At 39.3% G+C, this 15108-nt stretch overlaps 1 protein-coding gene across 5 annotated transcripts in view; it reads right to left on the reverse strand.

Moving 5' to 3' along the window:
• Positions 1 to 15108, reverse strand: part of BAZ1B (bromodomain adjacent to zinc finger domain 1B) — a 92254-nt gene that overhangs the window by 26420 nt on the left and 50726 nt on the right. For all 5 annotated transcript variants that reach the window (XM_036279257.1, XM_036279258.1, XM_036279254.1 and 2 more), the window contains 4 exons: positions 5878 to 6016; positions 5223 to 5356; positions 1991 to 2096; positions 270 to 368 (listed from right to left, as the gene is read on the reverse strand). In XM_036279257.1, coding sequence (XP_036135150.1) covers positions 270 to 368; positions 1991 to 2096; positions 5223 to 5356; positions 5878 to 6016 — 478 coding nt within the window. The remainder of the gene's footprint in view (positions 1 to 269; positions 369 to 1990; positions 2097 to 5222; positions 5357 to 5877; positions 6017 to 15108) is intronic.

Below are 15108 nucleotides of genomic sequence, written 5' to 3' on the forward strand. Positions count from 1 at the left end.
CTACAAAGAGGCTCAGTTGTGGTACTGCATGGCATGCATTATTCTATGACTAATCCTGCTATCTTGAATACACATGGTTTAAAAGCATTATTTTTCCTAGTAAGTATGATGTGACAAGAAAATACCAAACAAAAGGAATATGAAAGCTAGAGGTTTCTAAAAAATTAATAGTTTTTATGATAAATTAAAAAAAAAAAAACACCCTAAGACGTGTACAATATATAATGCTAAAGAGAAATAAGATGTGAAAGCAAGATGAAAATTCTTACCTCTTCTCTAGTCTTTCTTTAAGCTGACTTTCTCTTATTCCCTGAGCGTGAAGGCAATTTAGCAACTCATCCAGTTCTCTCTGGCTATCACATAAAAACCTGTAGGGGCAAAATAGACCTGAATAATTCGAGGGGGGGGAGAGGGGAGTCAAAGTCAAATACTAAGAAGGGGATCTAGGGTTGATGGTGGGAGAGCAGAATTCCAAAGAAACAATTTACTATTTCCATTCCTGATGTTAACTTTATCCATGGACATTGTTGGAGCCAATGCTTCCTACTACTAAAATACAATGAGACAAATTTTATCAAGTTAATAGGCATATTTGTCCATACACCTTCAAAAGGTGATCATAGCTAAAGCAGTTAATATAATCACAAAGTAAGAGCCCTTTCAAACCTTAGCTCTTTGCCTAAAAGCAGAATCAACACAAAGGAAAATTAATGGCTGTGTATACAATTGTTTATTTTGTAATTAATGAAGATAAAAGTCCTAAATAATTCTATTTGCAAATGGACTGAAAAGCATTTTCAATGCTAAGATCTATCATGTACAAGGTTACATTACAAGGGGGAAAATATAATTCTAAACCTAGAACAAACAAATATTTCTTATAAAAAAATCAAGTCTGCCCTGGCCAGTTTGGCTCAGCAGTACAGTGTTGGCCCGTAGACCAATGAGTCGCGGGTTCGATTCCAGCCAGGTTCGTCCCTGGTCCTGGTCGAGGTTGTGTGGGAGGCAACCAGTCGATGTGTATCTCTCACGTTGATGTTTCTCTCTCTCTTCCTTTCTCTCCCTCCCATTCTGTCTGAACGTAATTAGAAAAATATTATCGGATGAGAATTAAAAAAAAAAAATCAAGTCTGCTTTGTACAGCCAAGTAGCTTGGTTGGTTGGAGCATCGTCCCATACACCAAAAGGTTATGGGTTCAATTCGTGGTCAGGGCATATACCTAGGTCTCCACGGTAGGGGCACATACGAGAGGCAACCAATCAATGTGTCTTTCTCACATCTATGTCTCTTGTTCTCTCTCTCCTTCCCTCATTTCTCTCTAACACCAATTAAAAAACCTATCCTCGCCCTGGCCAGTTTTGCTCAGTGGTTAGAGCATCGGCCCAGGGACCAAAGAGTCTCAGGTTCGATTCCAGTTAAGGCTATGTACCTCAGTTGCAATTCAATCCCTGGCCCTGGTTGGTGTCATGCTGGAGGCAACCAATCAATGTGTCTCTCTCACATCAATGTTTCCCTCTCTCTCTCTCTCTCTCTCTCTCTCTGAGTCCCTCCCTCCCACTCTGCCTGAAAATCAGTAGAAAAATATCCTCGGGTGAGGATTAAAAAATAAAAAAATATCATATCCTCGGGTAAGGATTTATAAAATAAAAATAAAAAGATCACCCTGGCTGGCGTGGTTCATGGATTCAACGTCGTCCCATGGTATGTAGGCTTGACCCCCCAGTAGGGGGCATGCAGGAGGCGGTCAATCAATGTCTGTCTCTCACATTGATGTTTCTCTCTCTCTCCCTTCCTCTCTTTCTCTCTAAAACATCAATAAAAACCCATTTAAAAAATCAAGTCTGCTTTTTAAAGCAATAAGTTTACATATCCAAGAAATCAAAGTCACACAAAATGATCTGAATAGATAATCACTAACTCACTGATGTCGATATATTAAATACTTTCTTAACATTGAAAGAAGAGCAACCAGATGAATGCTCACATTACCATAGATTCTGTCCTTGTTTGGGTATGGTGGTCTCTACAGCAATGTCTGTAGCTGGTCCATGTTGTATGTTCACGCTTATATTTTTGCCTAGGTTTGCTTTCTTACCTAAGAAAAATTATACATTAGGTTGACTATAGTAATTAAATATCCACTTCCTAGTTTCAAAACTAAGCAATCACAGCACCAAATCTAACAACTAAAAACACAGATGCTGCCTATTAAATATATTTATATTTAATAATATATATAACATGCACAATAGATGCTAACTTCTCTTAAATATCTTACATATAGCACATTATTGGGAATATTTACTCTCTATACAGTTGAATAACTGTACAGCTCAAAGTTTGAGAATGAAGAGGGATAACTAAACAACTCTTTAATCAAAGCAAATAATTTACTTCATTGTTAACACAGACATCTGTGGTGAAGGAGAGTCATCTGAAATATATAAACTACTAAATACCCCTGGAAGCTTTCAAATGTCAGATATGATTAACTTTCTTTGTAAACCAACTCTTATATATCAATATATGCCATTAATATAGATAGATCTTAAGCCAGTATTTGAAACCTTACCTCATACTAAAACTGGTTTGTTCGCCTGCTCCCATGCTCTCCCCTACAATACTAACAATCTCTTTTTTTGTCTTTTCAGTCAGGTAATTTTGAAGAGACCCTGCCAGGTTGGAACTAGAACTCATGAAGCAACAACATCCAGGCTCTAGAAGTGAAGGGATCTGGATGTCAACCTTCTCTCAGGGAGCTCTAACTGTATAGGCCCAACTTCTAAGGACAGCCACAAAGCTTTTAAAACACATTCAGTCTCTCAGCCCACTAGTATCTCTCCTATGTCTGAAGATCCTGGCTTCATAAATATAACTGCCCTCACCTGCGTATTCACAGTCTACCAGAACTAAACTTTTCCACTAAGTGTTACAATCTAACACTTAATATAATTTAATAGGAAAACACCTTAAATTTCAAGTTTGGAGCTATCTATTAATTTCCTTATTTATCAATTTTCTAAGTTTAAAGTTTAGATTACAACTTTATTAAAATAAAGAAAAGCTACTTTTTAAAAAAATTAAACATTTCTCACCCTGGCTAGTTTTGCTCAGTGGTTAGAGCATTGGCCTGCAGACCAAAGAGTCTCGGGTTCAATTCCAGTCAAAGGCATGTACCTTGGTTGTGGTTTGGTCCCAGCCCTGGTCAGGGTTGTGCGAGAGGCAACCAGCTGATGTGTCTCTCACATAGATGTTTCTCTCTCTTCCTCTCTCTCTCTCTCTCCCTCCCTCCCACTCTATCTGATAAATAAAAATATATCCTTGGGTAAGGATTTAAAAAAATTAAAGATTTCTCAAAAAAACATAATCTAATATTTGAGAAGCATATTTTATTAGGTTATAGAAAGTAAAGCTTGAAGAAAGCTTGTGGATCATCTAACAAAGTGGTTCAATAATAAGAAGTTATGCTGCCTCCCAGGAAGACATCTGGCAATGTCAGACACATATTTGGTTGTTACTATTGGCATCTAGAAGGTAGAAGCCAGGGATATTGTTAAACATGCTACAATGCATAGACCAACCCCCCACTACAAAGAATTGTCTGGCTTAAAATGTCAATAAAGCTGAGGTTGAGAAAGTCCGACCTAACCTAATCATTTGCCTATTTTATCTTCCTTGAAATATTATATAGTTGACACTTGAACAACACAGAGAGTAGTGGTGCTGATCCCCAGGCAGTCAAAAACCCATGTATAACTTTGACTTCCCCAAAACTTAACTCCCCTCAGTGCCCATGAGGGAATGATTCCAGGACCTCTACAGATACCAAAATCCACAGATGCTGAAGTCACCTGTATAAAATAGCATAGATTAATGCATACAGTTGGTCCTCCACATCTATGAACTCCAAACAGTGGGTCAAAAACAGTATAGGTGCGCCCTGGCCGGTTTGGCTCAGCGGTTAGAGCGTCAGCCTGCGGTCCTGAGAGACCCGGGTTCGGTTCCCGCTAAGGGCGCGTACCTCGGTTGCAGTTTGTCCCCGGCCCTGGTTGGTCGTGCGGGTGGCAGCCACTCGATGTGTCCCTTTCACATCGATGTTTCTCTCTCTCTCTCTGTTCCTCTCTCTCCCTCCCACTCTACCTGAACAAAAAATGGAAAAATGTCCTCGGGTGAGGATAAAAAAAAACAAAAAAAAAAAACAGTATAGGTGCCCTGGACAGTTTGCTCTGTCCTCGACCAGAGGACAGAAGGGTTTGGGGTTTGATTCCTGGCTAAGGGCACGTACCTGGGTTGCAGGTTCAATCTCCGGCCCCTATGGGGGTGGTGAGGGAGACAACCGATCAATTTGTCTCTCTCTCACACTGATGTTTCTTTGTCTCCCTCCCTCCTTCCCTTCCACTCTATCTAAAGGAATCAATGGGAAATATCCTCAGATGAGGATTAACAACAACAAAAAAATACAGAACAGGTATTCATTGAAAAAAATACATGTATAAGTGGACCTGTGCAGTTCAAACCCGTGTTGTTCAAGGGTTACCTGTATATATTCTCTCTACAGACAGATAGAAATTTCAAGAAAAAAATATTTACAAAAGCCACACTTCAGTATTTATTTTGCCAACTGAACCCACAACCCAGACAAAGAAAAAGCCCACAACCCAGATGAAGAAAAAGAACATTCTCAATCCCCCTTCCTGACCCCTTCTCAGTAACTTATTTTTAATTAGGTATTTGTTGTTTCTCCTCACTAGAATTTTAGTTAAGTGACATTCAGAATCTTACCTGTCTTATTTGCTAACTTGTATCATGGCACATGAAAAATTGGTAAGCATTTAAAAAATGATCCACAAATAATGAATAAAAGAATTTTAAAAGTGGAGTAAGAAGACATAACTAACTGCCTTTTTGGGCCCCTTACCTCAACTCTAACCCTTGAGGTACCTAGAGATTTCCAAGGAACAAAATTTGAAAACTACTCATATAAATTTTATATGAGTAGTTCTCAAATTCTTTCTTTCCACACAATCCCTGGAACAAACTTGGTAATCACAAGTTAGTTTCTTCCCTTTCTGTGCATTTCACATTCTCCCACCCCACTCAAATACATCTACCTAAGAAGGCAATAAAGAAATTTTACAAATGGAAGAGGTGACAGAGGACAGACAATCCTAAAAATTTACCGTAGGTGAGCAGGGTAAAATGACTAATAAGATATACGTACTACGGGGACAGTAATCCTCATCAGGAGACTCAGTATGGTCTTTGCGGTGATGGCTGAATCGGTAGTCAATGCTGTCATGTACCCAGCCTTTTTCAATGAATAATCCTGGAACTTCATCTGAGAAGAGCCAGTATCTATAAATCACAACCACATATTAATAAGATTACGCTACATCATGAACACAAGATGACTTTATTGTTGGGGAAGATGATTAAAAACTATTACTAAACATTCAGAAATATACAAATTATACAGTAAAACCAAGAATAACAAAATGTTTAGAATGAGACTTGTCTAACATCTGTAATTTTTATAACTTCTAATATTTCTCAACTTTAGGTTCCATACAATGTAATGCATTTAAAATACAATACCATTTTTAAAGACTTCTATTTGGTTCACATTTCACCTATCACCAAAATTTAACCTCCATATTTGTGATATCTTAAGAACAGGGTCATGTCTTTATTTAACTTTGTAACCTTAGCATTTGGCACACATTCAATAAATATTCAATGAATGTGTGATAAGCAATTCTGTTTCCAAAATGCATGAATACAGAATCTTATCTATTCTTATTACTTTAGACAGTTTTCATCACTAGAAAAATATAAAGGCCCTACAAGATTACAAAAAATTAAGTTTAATAAGTTACCTATTATGGTTTCGATCTGTACCAATAGGAGTCCTACGCATGACTAGTTTTGCCTTGGCAATTCCCTCCTGGAATGCCTTCTCAGCAGCTGCTTTGTGTTTTCGGATTCGTTCTTCTTCAGCTTCGCGTTCTAGTTTCACTATTCGAAACAAAAAGAATCAACTAGATTTTTTTTCTAGTAATTCCACTTTTACAAATTAAATGACATATGGAGTGAAAATTGCCTGGTATAAAGTACACTTTCACCAAACCTCAGTTTCCTTCTCCTAATTCTAATCTGTTATAAAAAATGACATGTAAAGGCAGCAATTTCTGTCTGGTCCTCCTATGTGCTTTAAATTTTGGTGACGTCTCAGCCACCAACCGGACGCAAAATCTTTCCTCTCTAAAATTTAATTTAATTTTAATAATTAAATTGATTTTATTTTATTAATACCTTTAAATGTAATCTTAAAACAGTCCTTAAATAGAATTAATTGAATCATTTTATGACAGGGCCGTCACAGAATCCTAAAAATGACTGGGATGAATAAAACTAGAATCGCTGTTTCAAAATAAAACAAATTTTTGCCTTGAGGAATTTGATAGTATATTCAATTCATTAGCCTCAGTGACAAAAAAGAATTGTGAAAGCAAGGGCAGAGAAATACTTGTGAAAAATAATAATGAATAGTGAATACTATTTTTTTAGTTACTATCGTTAAAATCAACCTATTTCTGATCATTCATTATATGGGATTATTCTATATAGATAGAAATTTCCCTCAACAACAGCAGCAACCCAGTTATCTTGCCTTTTAAGTTTGTCCACAACCATCACAAATTTGATACTATAGTACAAAGAACTGCTATTTACAATGCCAGAATTTTTTTCTTTTTTAATCCTCACCCGAGGACATTTTTCCATTTTTTGTTCAGACAGAGCAGGAGGGAGAGAGAGGAAGAGAGAAAGAAACATCGACGTGAAAGGGACACATCGAGTGGCTGCCACCAGCACAACCCAACCAGGGCCAGGGACAAACTGCAACCGAGGTACTTGCCCTTAGCGGGAACCGAACCTGGGTTTCTCTGGACCGCAAGCCGACGCTCTAACCACTGAGCCAAACTGGCCAGGGCACAATGTCAGTATTTTTAACCCTGATCCTCTACTAGTCGTGATATCTACAATATGGTGAGATTCTGGAAAATGCATCAATCAAATGATATTACTTTTTAAAAGTTAAGACAAATTTCATTTATTTAAAACCCATATGGCATATTATCTTTAATAAAGTTTTTTAGCCTGAATGGAATTATGCTGGCAATAATTGACTACGGTAGAGTTCAGTACACAAAGGTAAATAATAAAGAGTAAATGGCCAAATCACAGTAAAAAAAAAAGTTTTTTTTCCCTGAAACTACAAACAAAAAAACCATCTAGGGCAAGTCATCAAAAGACAATCAAATTTAGTTTTAGCAGTTACAACACTGAACTAGATACTGAAAGACCTGAACTCTATAATTCAAATATTGGCCATGGCAAGATATTAATATTCTTTGTCCCTTGTTTCTCTATATCAATAATAGAATATCATCTTCCTAGCCTTTCTCCTTGGTTAAGATAAATACAACACAGAGTTAACACTTTAGAAACTCAAGAAACCACTGTTTCATGTAAAACACACTAAAACGTGATATAAAGTTAATCTGCATGCTATTTTATATGGAATGCAATTATATTCTTTCAAATTGGAAAGTACATATACACACATACTCACAGTGTGCATATAAATATAAAAACATTTCAATGGTCGTACATAGTGTAAACTAAAATCTGTTTTAAAATGAGTATTACATATATTCTAATGAAAGAAAGTAACAAAGTTGTCTGACTTAACCTAAAATCTTTCACATATAACTTAAGACTATTTCTAGTTATCTATCTACCCAATCCTTAGCATCTAACTTTGACAAATAAATGATTTTTACCATCTTCACTTCATAAGCTGGCAATGTTTAAAACTAAGTGATCAAAACAGTTTGGTCTTAAAACAAAAATTAATAAACTTAAGTTTATTGTGGATAACAATTCTAAAACAAATATTGCATACATTGTAACATGATCAAATAAGTAAATATTAATATTGATATAGATAACTGTTGGGGGTAGGGAGACAGAGCAAAAATGAAAAAAGAAAAAAATTCATGAACGATAGTGTGGTGATTGTGGAGTGGGGGACAGGACAGACTTGGCTTGGGGTGGTGAACACAGTGTAGTATATGGATAGTGTATTGTGAAGTTTTGTACCTGAAAGCTGTACAGTTTTATTGACCAGTGTCACCTCAAAAATCCAATGAAAAGAAAAAAATATTGATATTAATAGGTTCAAGGGGTCTCATGATACAAGAAAGACGACACAAATACAGAATGAGGATGGCAAAGCAGAACCCTTGGGTGTTGAAATTAATTTGGAATATATTTAACCAAAGAAGTACAAAATTTATACTCTGAAAACTACAAAATATTGAAAGAAATTAAAGTTCTAGCCCTGGCCAGTTTGGCTCAGCGGTTAGAGCGTCGGCCTGCGGTCCGGAGAGACCCGGGTTCGGTTCCTGCTAAGGGCACGTACTTCGGTTGCAGTTTGTCCCCGGCCCTGGTTGGTCATGCGGGTGGCAGCCACTCGATGTGTCCCTTCACGTCGATGTTTCTCTCTCTCTCTCCCTTCCTCTCTCTCCCTCCCACTCTATCTGTACAAAAAATGGAAAAATATCCTCAGGTGAGGATAAAAAAAAAAAAAAGTTCTAGCCCTGGCCAGTTTGGTCAGCAGTTAGAGCATCAGCCCTCAAACCAAAAGGTCTTGGGTTTAATACCTGGTCAAGGCACATACCTGGGTTGCAGGTTCAAAACCTGGCCCTGGTTGGGGTCATGAGGGAGGAAATCAATCAATGTGTCTCTCTCTCACATCCATGTCTCTCTGTCTCTCTCTCTCCCCTCCCTTCCACTCTATCTAAAAAGTCAATAGAAAAATATCCTCAGGTAAAGATTAACAGAAAAACAAGAAAGAAATTAAAGACCTAAATAAATTTTTAAAAAATCTCCTATTCATGGATGAGAAGACAAAATATCATTAAGATGGCAATAAATCTATTAGATCTATAGTTATAATCTATAAATCCCAATTCTGATGTATAGATTCAAAGTAATCTTAATCAGAGTCCCAGACGGCTTCTTTGCGGAAATTTACAAACTGATTCTGAAATTACTATGAAATTGCGAGGAATCCAGAACAGCTAAAATAATCTTTAAAAAGAACAAGCTAGAGAATTCACATTTCCCTACTTGAACAATTACTACAAAGCAACAGTAATCAAGCCACTATAATACTGGTGTAAGTATAGACATGTAGATCAATGGAATAGAATTGAGAGTCCAGAAATAAATTGATACATCTATAGTCAAATTATTTTTGACAAAGGTGCCAAGATCATTCAATAGGGGAAAGAATAACCTTTTCAAAAAACAACAGGGCCTGGCCAGTTTTGCTCAGTGGTTAGAGCGTTGGCCTGCGGTCCAGAGAGACCCGGGTTTAGTTCCTGCTAAGGGCTCATTCCTCGGTTGCAGTTTGTCCCCGGCCCGGGTTGGGTAGTGCGGGTGGCAGACACTCGATGTGTCCCTTTCACGTCGATGTTTCTCTCTCTCTTCCTCTCTCTCCCTCCCACAAAAAATGGTAAAATGTCCTCAGGTGAGGATTAAAAAGAAAAAAAAAAGGACATCACTGGATAGCCACATGCAAAAGAATGAAGTTAAGATGCTTACCTCATACCATATACATAAATTACCTCAAAATGAACCAAAGACCTAAATGTAAAAGTTAAAACTATAAGACGTTTAGAAGAAAACATAGGGGTAAATCTTCATGACCCTAGATTTAGCAATGGATTCTTAGATATGACACCAAAACCACAAGCAACCAAAGAAAAAAAATAAACTGGACTTCATCTAAAATTTTTTAATTTGTGCCAGATCAGTGTGGCTCAGTGGTTGAGCATCGACCCATATACCAAGAGGTCACTGGTTTAATTCCCAGTCAGGGCACATGCCCAGGTTGTGGGCCCAATCCCCAGTGGGGGGCAAGCAAGAGGTGGCCAATTGATGTTCTCTCTCATCAATGTTTCTATTGCTCTCTCCCTTCCTCTCTCTCCAAAAAGCAACAAAGAAAAAATATTTTAAAAATGTTTTTTTAAGTTTGTGCTTCAATGGACACTATCAAGAAAGTAAAAAGACAACACATGAATTAGGCAAAAATATTTGTAGATCAGCCCAGCCAGCGTGGCTCAGCTGGTTGAGCACTGTCCCATGCAACGAGAGGACATTAGGTTCAATTACCGGTCAGGGCACATGCCAGGGTTTCAGGCTCCATCCTCAGTAGGTGGTGTGCAAGAGACAGCTGATCAATGTTTCTCTTTCATTGATCTTTCTTCCTTCCTTTCTATCTCTCCCTTTCCCTTCCCCTTCTCTAAAAATCAATAAAGATATTTAAAAAAATATTTGCAGATCATATATGACAGGAAAAATACTTTTATCTAGACTATATAAAAGACTCTTACAACTCAATAATAAAAAGGACCAATAATCTAATTTGAAAATAGGCAAAAGATCTGAATTAGCATTCCTCCCAAGAAGGTATGCAAATGACCAATAGGCACATGAAAAGATGCTCGACATCATCAGTCATCAGGAAATATATAACAAAACCTTAATAAGATACCAATTCACAACTACTAGCATGGTTATAATCTATAAATCATATAAGTGTTGGTGAGGATTCAAACAAGTGAAGAAATGAGAACCCTCATACACTGCTTGTAGGAAAGTAAAACTGTGCAGCCACCTTGAAAAATAGTCTGGTAGTTTCTCAAACGGTTAAACAGTTACCATAAGACCCAGCAATTATTTTCCTAAGTATATACCCAAGAGAAATAAAAAGATACATCCATACAAAACTTGTACACCAATGTTTACAGCAGCATTATTCATAATAGCAAAAAATATAGAAACAGCCCTGGCCAGCATGGCTCAGTGGAGAGAGCATTGGTCCATGCACCAAAGGGTTGTCAGTTGATTCTGGTCAAGGGCATGTGCCTGGGTTGCAGGTTCGATCCCAGCCACCAGCAGAGGCCCATGTGGGAGACAACCAATCAATGTTTCTCTCTCTCCCCCCTTCCTTTTCTCCCAATCTCTCTAAAATCAATGGAAAATATACCCTCAGGTGAGGATTAGAAAAAAAAAAAGGTAGAAACAAACCAAATGTCCATCAACTAATCAACAAAATGTGATGTATCTAATCAATGGAATAGTATTCTGCTATTACAAGGCATGAAGTCACTTCTGGCCAAGATGGCAGCGTAGGTAGACGCGGCACTCACCTCCTCCCACAACCAAACCAAAATTACAACTAAACTACAACACAACCAGCATTCAGAACCGCCTGAAATCAAGCTGAATGGAAATCCTACAACTACAAAATTAAAGAAGTAGGCACACGGAAACTGGCAGGAGGGGTGGAGGCGTGGACTGGCTGGTCCCACACTCACATATGGTGGATAAAAATCAGGAGGGACATCTTGACTGGGAAGGTCCTCACTGAGGAGAGGTTCCCGTCCCACACCGGGCCCCCACCTCAGGGTTCCAGTGCCAGGAAGAGAAGTCCCCATAACTTATGGCTGGAAAAAAAGCAGCTCCTCTTAAAGGGACCACGCACGGACTTACTTGGACTTGCTCCCTCTGTGCTCGGAGGGGAGGCAGCTTGAGGGGCGCCAGAAACAAACAGGGAATAACTGAGCTGTTTGGCCTCGGGATGACGGCTGGAGAGGTTGCTTTCTCCTGGACAGATGTGCTGGTGGAGGCTGATGTTGCTTTGGTGAGCCCTTCCCTGGGGCAGCAGACCATCGCCATATCTAGGACTCCAGCAATGGGCTCGCACTGTTAGCCCCGCCCTGGTGATTCCCTGCCTCAACCAATTTTTGGGCTCCCCAAGCTGTTTCCAAAGGCTTTACCATAGAATTGGCCTGTCTTGGATCCTGCTTTAGCTTCCTAAAATCTCTCAAACAAGCAGCACTGGTCTCTGCTAGCCTCATACAACTCACTAAGTGGCCCCAGGCCTGGCACTAGAAGCAGCCAGCCTTGGATCACAACTTGGCTTTTCCTGGGAATCTCCACGCCCAGCAAAAGAAGCAGCTATCTGCAGATCACTCTGTAGCTTATGCTGGGTGGTCCCAGATAGAACACAGGCAGTGGCTGACCTTGCCCCAGAGCCAGCACACCCAGTGGACAGCTTCAGACCACATCGAAACACCACCACCCAATCACTTCCACAAGTGACACACTCAATGAGCGGACTCGGTGGGTACCAGAGCCCTGATGAAGTAAGTCTTGCTCTGTATGGTTGGCCCCTACACAACTGATCCTCCAAGGTAGTCAGAGGCCAGTGGACAGTAGGTACAGCAAGTCCTTGCAGCTGATCAGCCTGAGTAAATACTTCCCATTGACATGCCAACAGCAATCAAGACTCAATTACAACAGAAGGGTGGACAGTCCACACTAGAGGTGCACCTCGAGGGCCCAGCTGGGGTGATCAGGGAGGATGTGCCATCTGGATCCTACAGGACACCTACAATAATAGGCCACCCTCCGAAACCTAGGAGACATAGCAACTCTACCTAATACATAGAAACAATCACAGGAAAGCAGCCAAAATGAGGAGACCAAGAAACATGTCCCAAATAAAAGAAAAGAACAAAACTACAGGAAAAGAATTAAACAAAATGAAGATAAGCAATCAATCAGATGCAGAGTTCAAAACACAGGTTTATAAGGTTGCTCAAGAAACTTGGTGAGACATTCAAGGAACTTAGTGAGACCTTCAAGAAAATTAAGGAGACCTCCAAGGAGCTTAGTGAGAACATCAACAACATCAAAAAGGACCAGTCAGGCCATGGCCGGTTTGCTCAGTGGTTAGAGCATCAGCCTGCAGTCCAGAGAGACCAGGGTTCGGTTCCTGCTAAGGGCACGTACCTCAGTTGCAGTTTGACCCCGGCCCTGGTTGGGTCATGCAGGTGGCAACCACTCGATGTGTCCCTTTCACGTCAGTGTTTCTCTCTCTCTTCCTCTCTCTCTCTCCCACTCTATCTGAACAAAAAATGGAAAAATGTCCTCAGGTGAGGATTAAAAAAAAAAAGCAGCAGTCAGAAATGAAGGATGCCCTAACTAAAAGAATAATTTACAGGAAATCAATAATAGAGTGGGTAAAGCCAAGAAGCAAACCATTGATTTGGAATATGAGGAAGCAAAAAACACCCAATCAGAACAGCAAAAAGAATCCAAAAAAAAGAGGATAGTGTAAGAAGCCTCAGGGACAACTTCACGTGTGCCAACATTCGCATCATAGGGGTGCCAGAAGAAGAGAGCGAACAAGAAATTGAAAACCTATTTGAAACAATAATGACAGAAAACTTCCCTAACTTGGTGAAGGAAACAGATATACAAGTCCAGGAAGCATAGAGAGTCCCAAACAAGGTGAACCCAAAGAGGTCCACAATAAGACACATCATCATCAAAATGCCAAAGGTTAAAGATAAAGAGAGAATCTTAAAAGCAGCCAAGAGAAAAGCAGTCTGTAACCTACAAAGAAGCTCCCATAAGACTGTCAGCTGATTTCTCAAAAGAAACTTTGCAGGACAGAAAGGAGTGGCAAGAGATATTCAAGGTGACGAAAAGCAATGACCTACAACCAAGATTATTCTATCCTGCAAAGCTATCATTTAGAATTGATGAACACATCAAGAGTTTCCCAGACAAGAAAAAGCTAAAGGAGTTCATCACCACCAAACCAGTTATTATATGAAATGTTGAAGGGTCTTCTTGAAGGAGAACAAAAATATGAACAATAAAATGGCAATGAATACATATCTATCAACAACTGAATCTATAAACAAAATGAACAAGCAGAACAGAAACAGACTGCTAGATACAGAGAACATTTTGTTGCTTGCCATATGGGAGGGGGCTGGGAGGATGGGTGAAAAAGATGAAGGAATTAAGAAGTACAAATTGGTTGTCAGACTGATGAACCTCAAAGGGAAGGGGGGAGGAAGGGCAGGATGAGATAAACCAAATAACTTCTATGCATATATGCATAACCAATGGGCACCAACCAGTGTAGGGAAGGCAGGAGGGGGGCAGGATTGAGGAGGAGAGGGTCAATGAGGAAACAAAGGGGAGGTATCTGTAATACATTCAACAATAAAGATGAGTTAAAAAAAAAAAAAAAGGAAGTACTACTGAAATGGTGAACTTTGAAGATATTATACATAGTAAGTGCAAGAAACCAATTCCAAAAGATCACATTTATTATATGATTCCATGCATAAGTTATGTCAAAACAGGCAAATATAGAGATAGAAGACTGGTAGTTGCTTAGGTCTAGAAAGGATGGGTGGGTGGGGTGATGATAGCTAAAAGGTATGGGGTTTCTTTTTGAGGTGATGAAAATGTTCTAAAATCGTGGTGAAGGTTACACTCTCTGTGAATATATTTAAAAACAATGAAATGCACACCATCAATGGAAGAACTGCATAGTATATGAATTATTTTTTAATAAAGCTATTTCTTTAAAAGTTCAGATTTGGCCCTGGCCGGTTTGGCTTAGCGGTTAGAGCGTCGGCCTGCAGTCCAGAGAGACCTGGGTTCGGTTCCTGTTAAGGGCACAAACCTCGGTTGCAGTTTGTCCCTGGCCCTGGTTGGGTCGTGCGGGGGGCAACCACTCGATGTGTCCCTTTCATGTCGATGTTTCTCTCTCTCTCTCTCTCTCTCTCTCCCTCCCACTCTAGCTGAACAAAAAATGTACTCGGGTGAGGATAAAAAAAATAAATTTTCTTAAAAATATTTTTTTTAAAAAGTTCAGATTTGTCTGGCCAGTGTGGCTCAGCTGGTTGAGCATCATCCCATGCACCGGGAGGTAACCAGTTTGATTCTCAGTCAGAGCACATGCTGGGCTGTGGGATCGATCCCTAGTGGGGACATGCAGGAGGCAATCGATCAATGTCTCTCTCTCATCAATGTTCTATCTCTCCCTCCTCTGAAATCAATAAAAAAACATTTTTCAAAATTAAAAATAAATAAAAGTTCAGATTTGATGGTGCTATCAAAGCCTAAAGTTTTTATGTTCTTGTTTCTTATTAAGGGAAAGATTA

The sequence above is a fragment of the Molossus molossus genome, unplaced genomic scaffold (genome assembly GCF_014108415.1).
Source record: "Molossus molossus isolate mMolMol1 unplaced genomic scaffold, mMolMol1.p scaffold_m16_p_3, whole genome shotgun sequence".
In the NCBI taxonomy this organism is placed as follows: domain Eukaryota; kingdom Metazoa; phylum Chordata; class Mammalia; order Chiroptera; family Molossidae; genus Molossus; species Molossus molossus.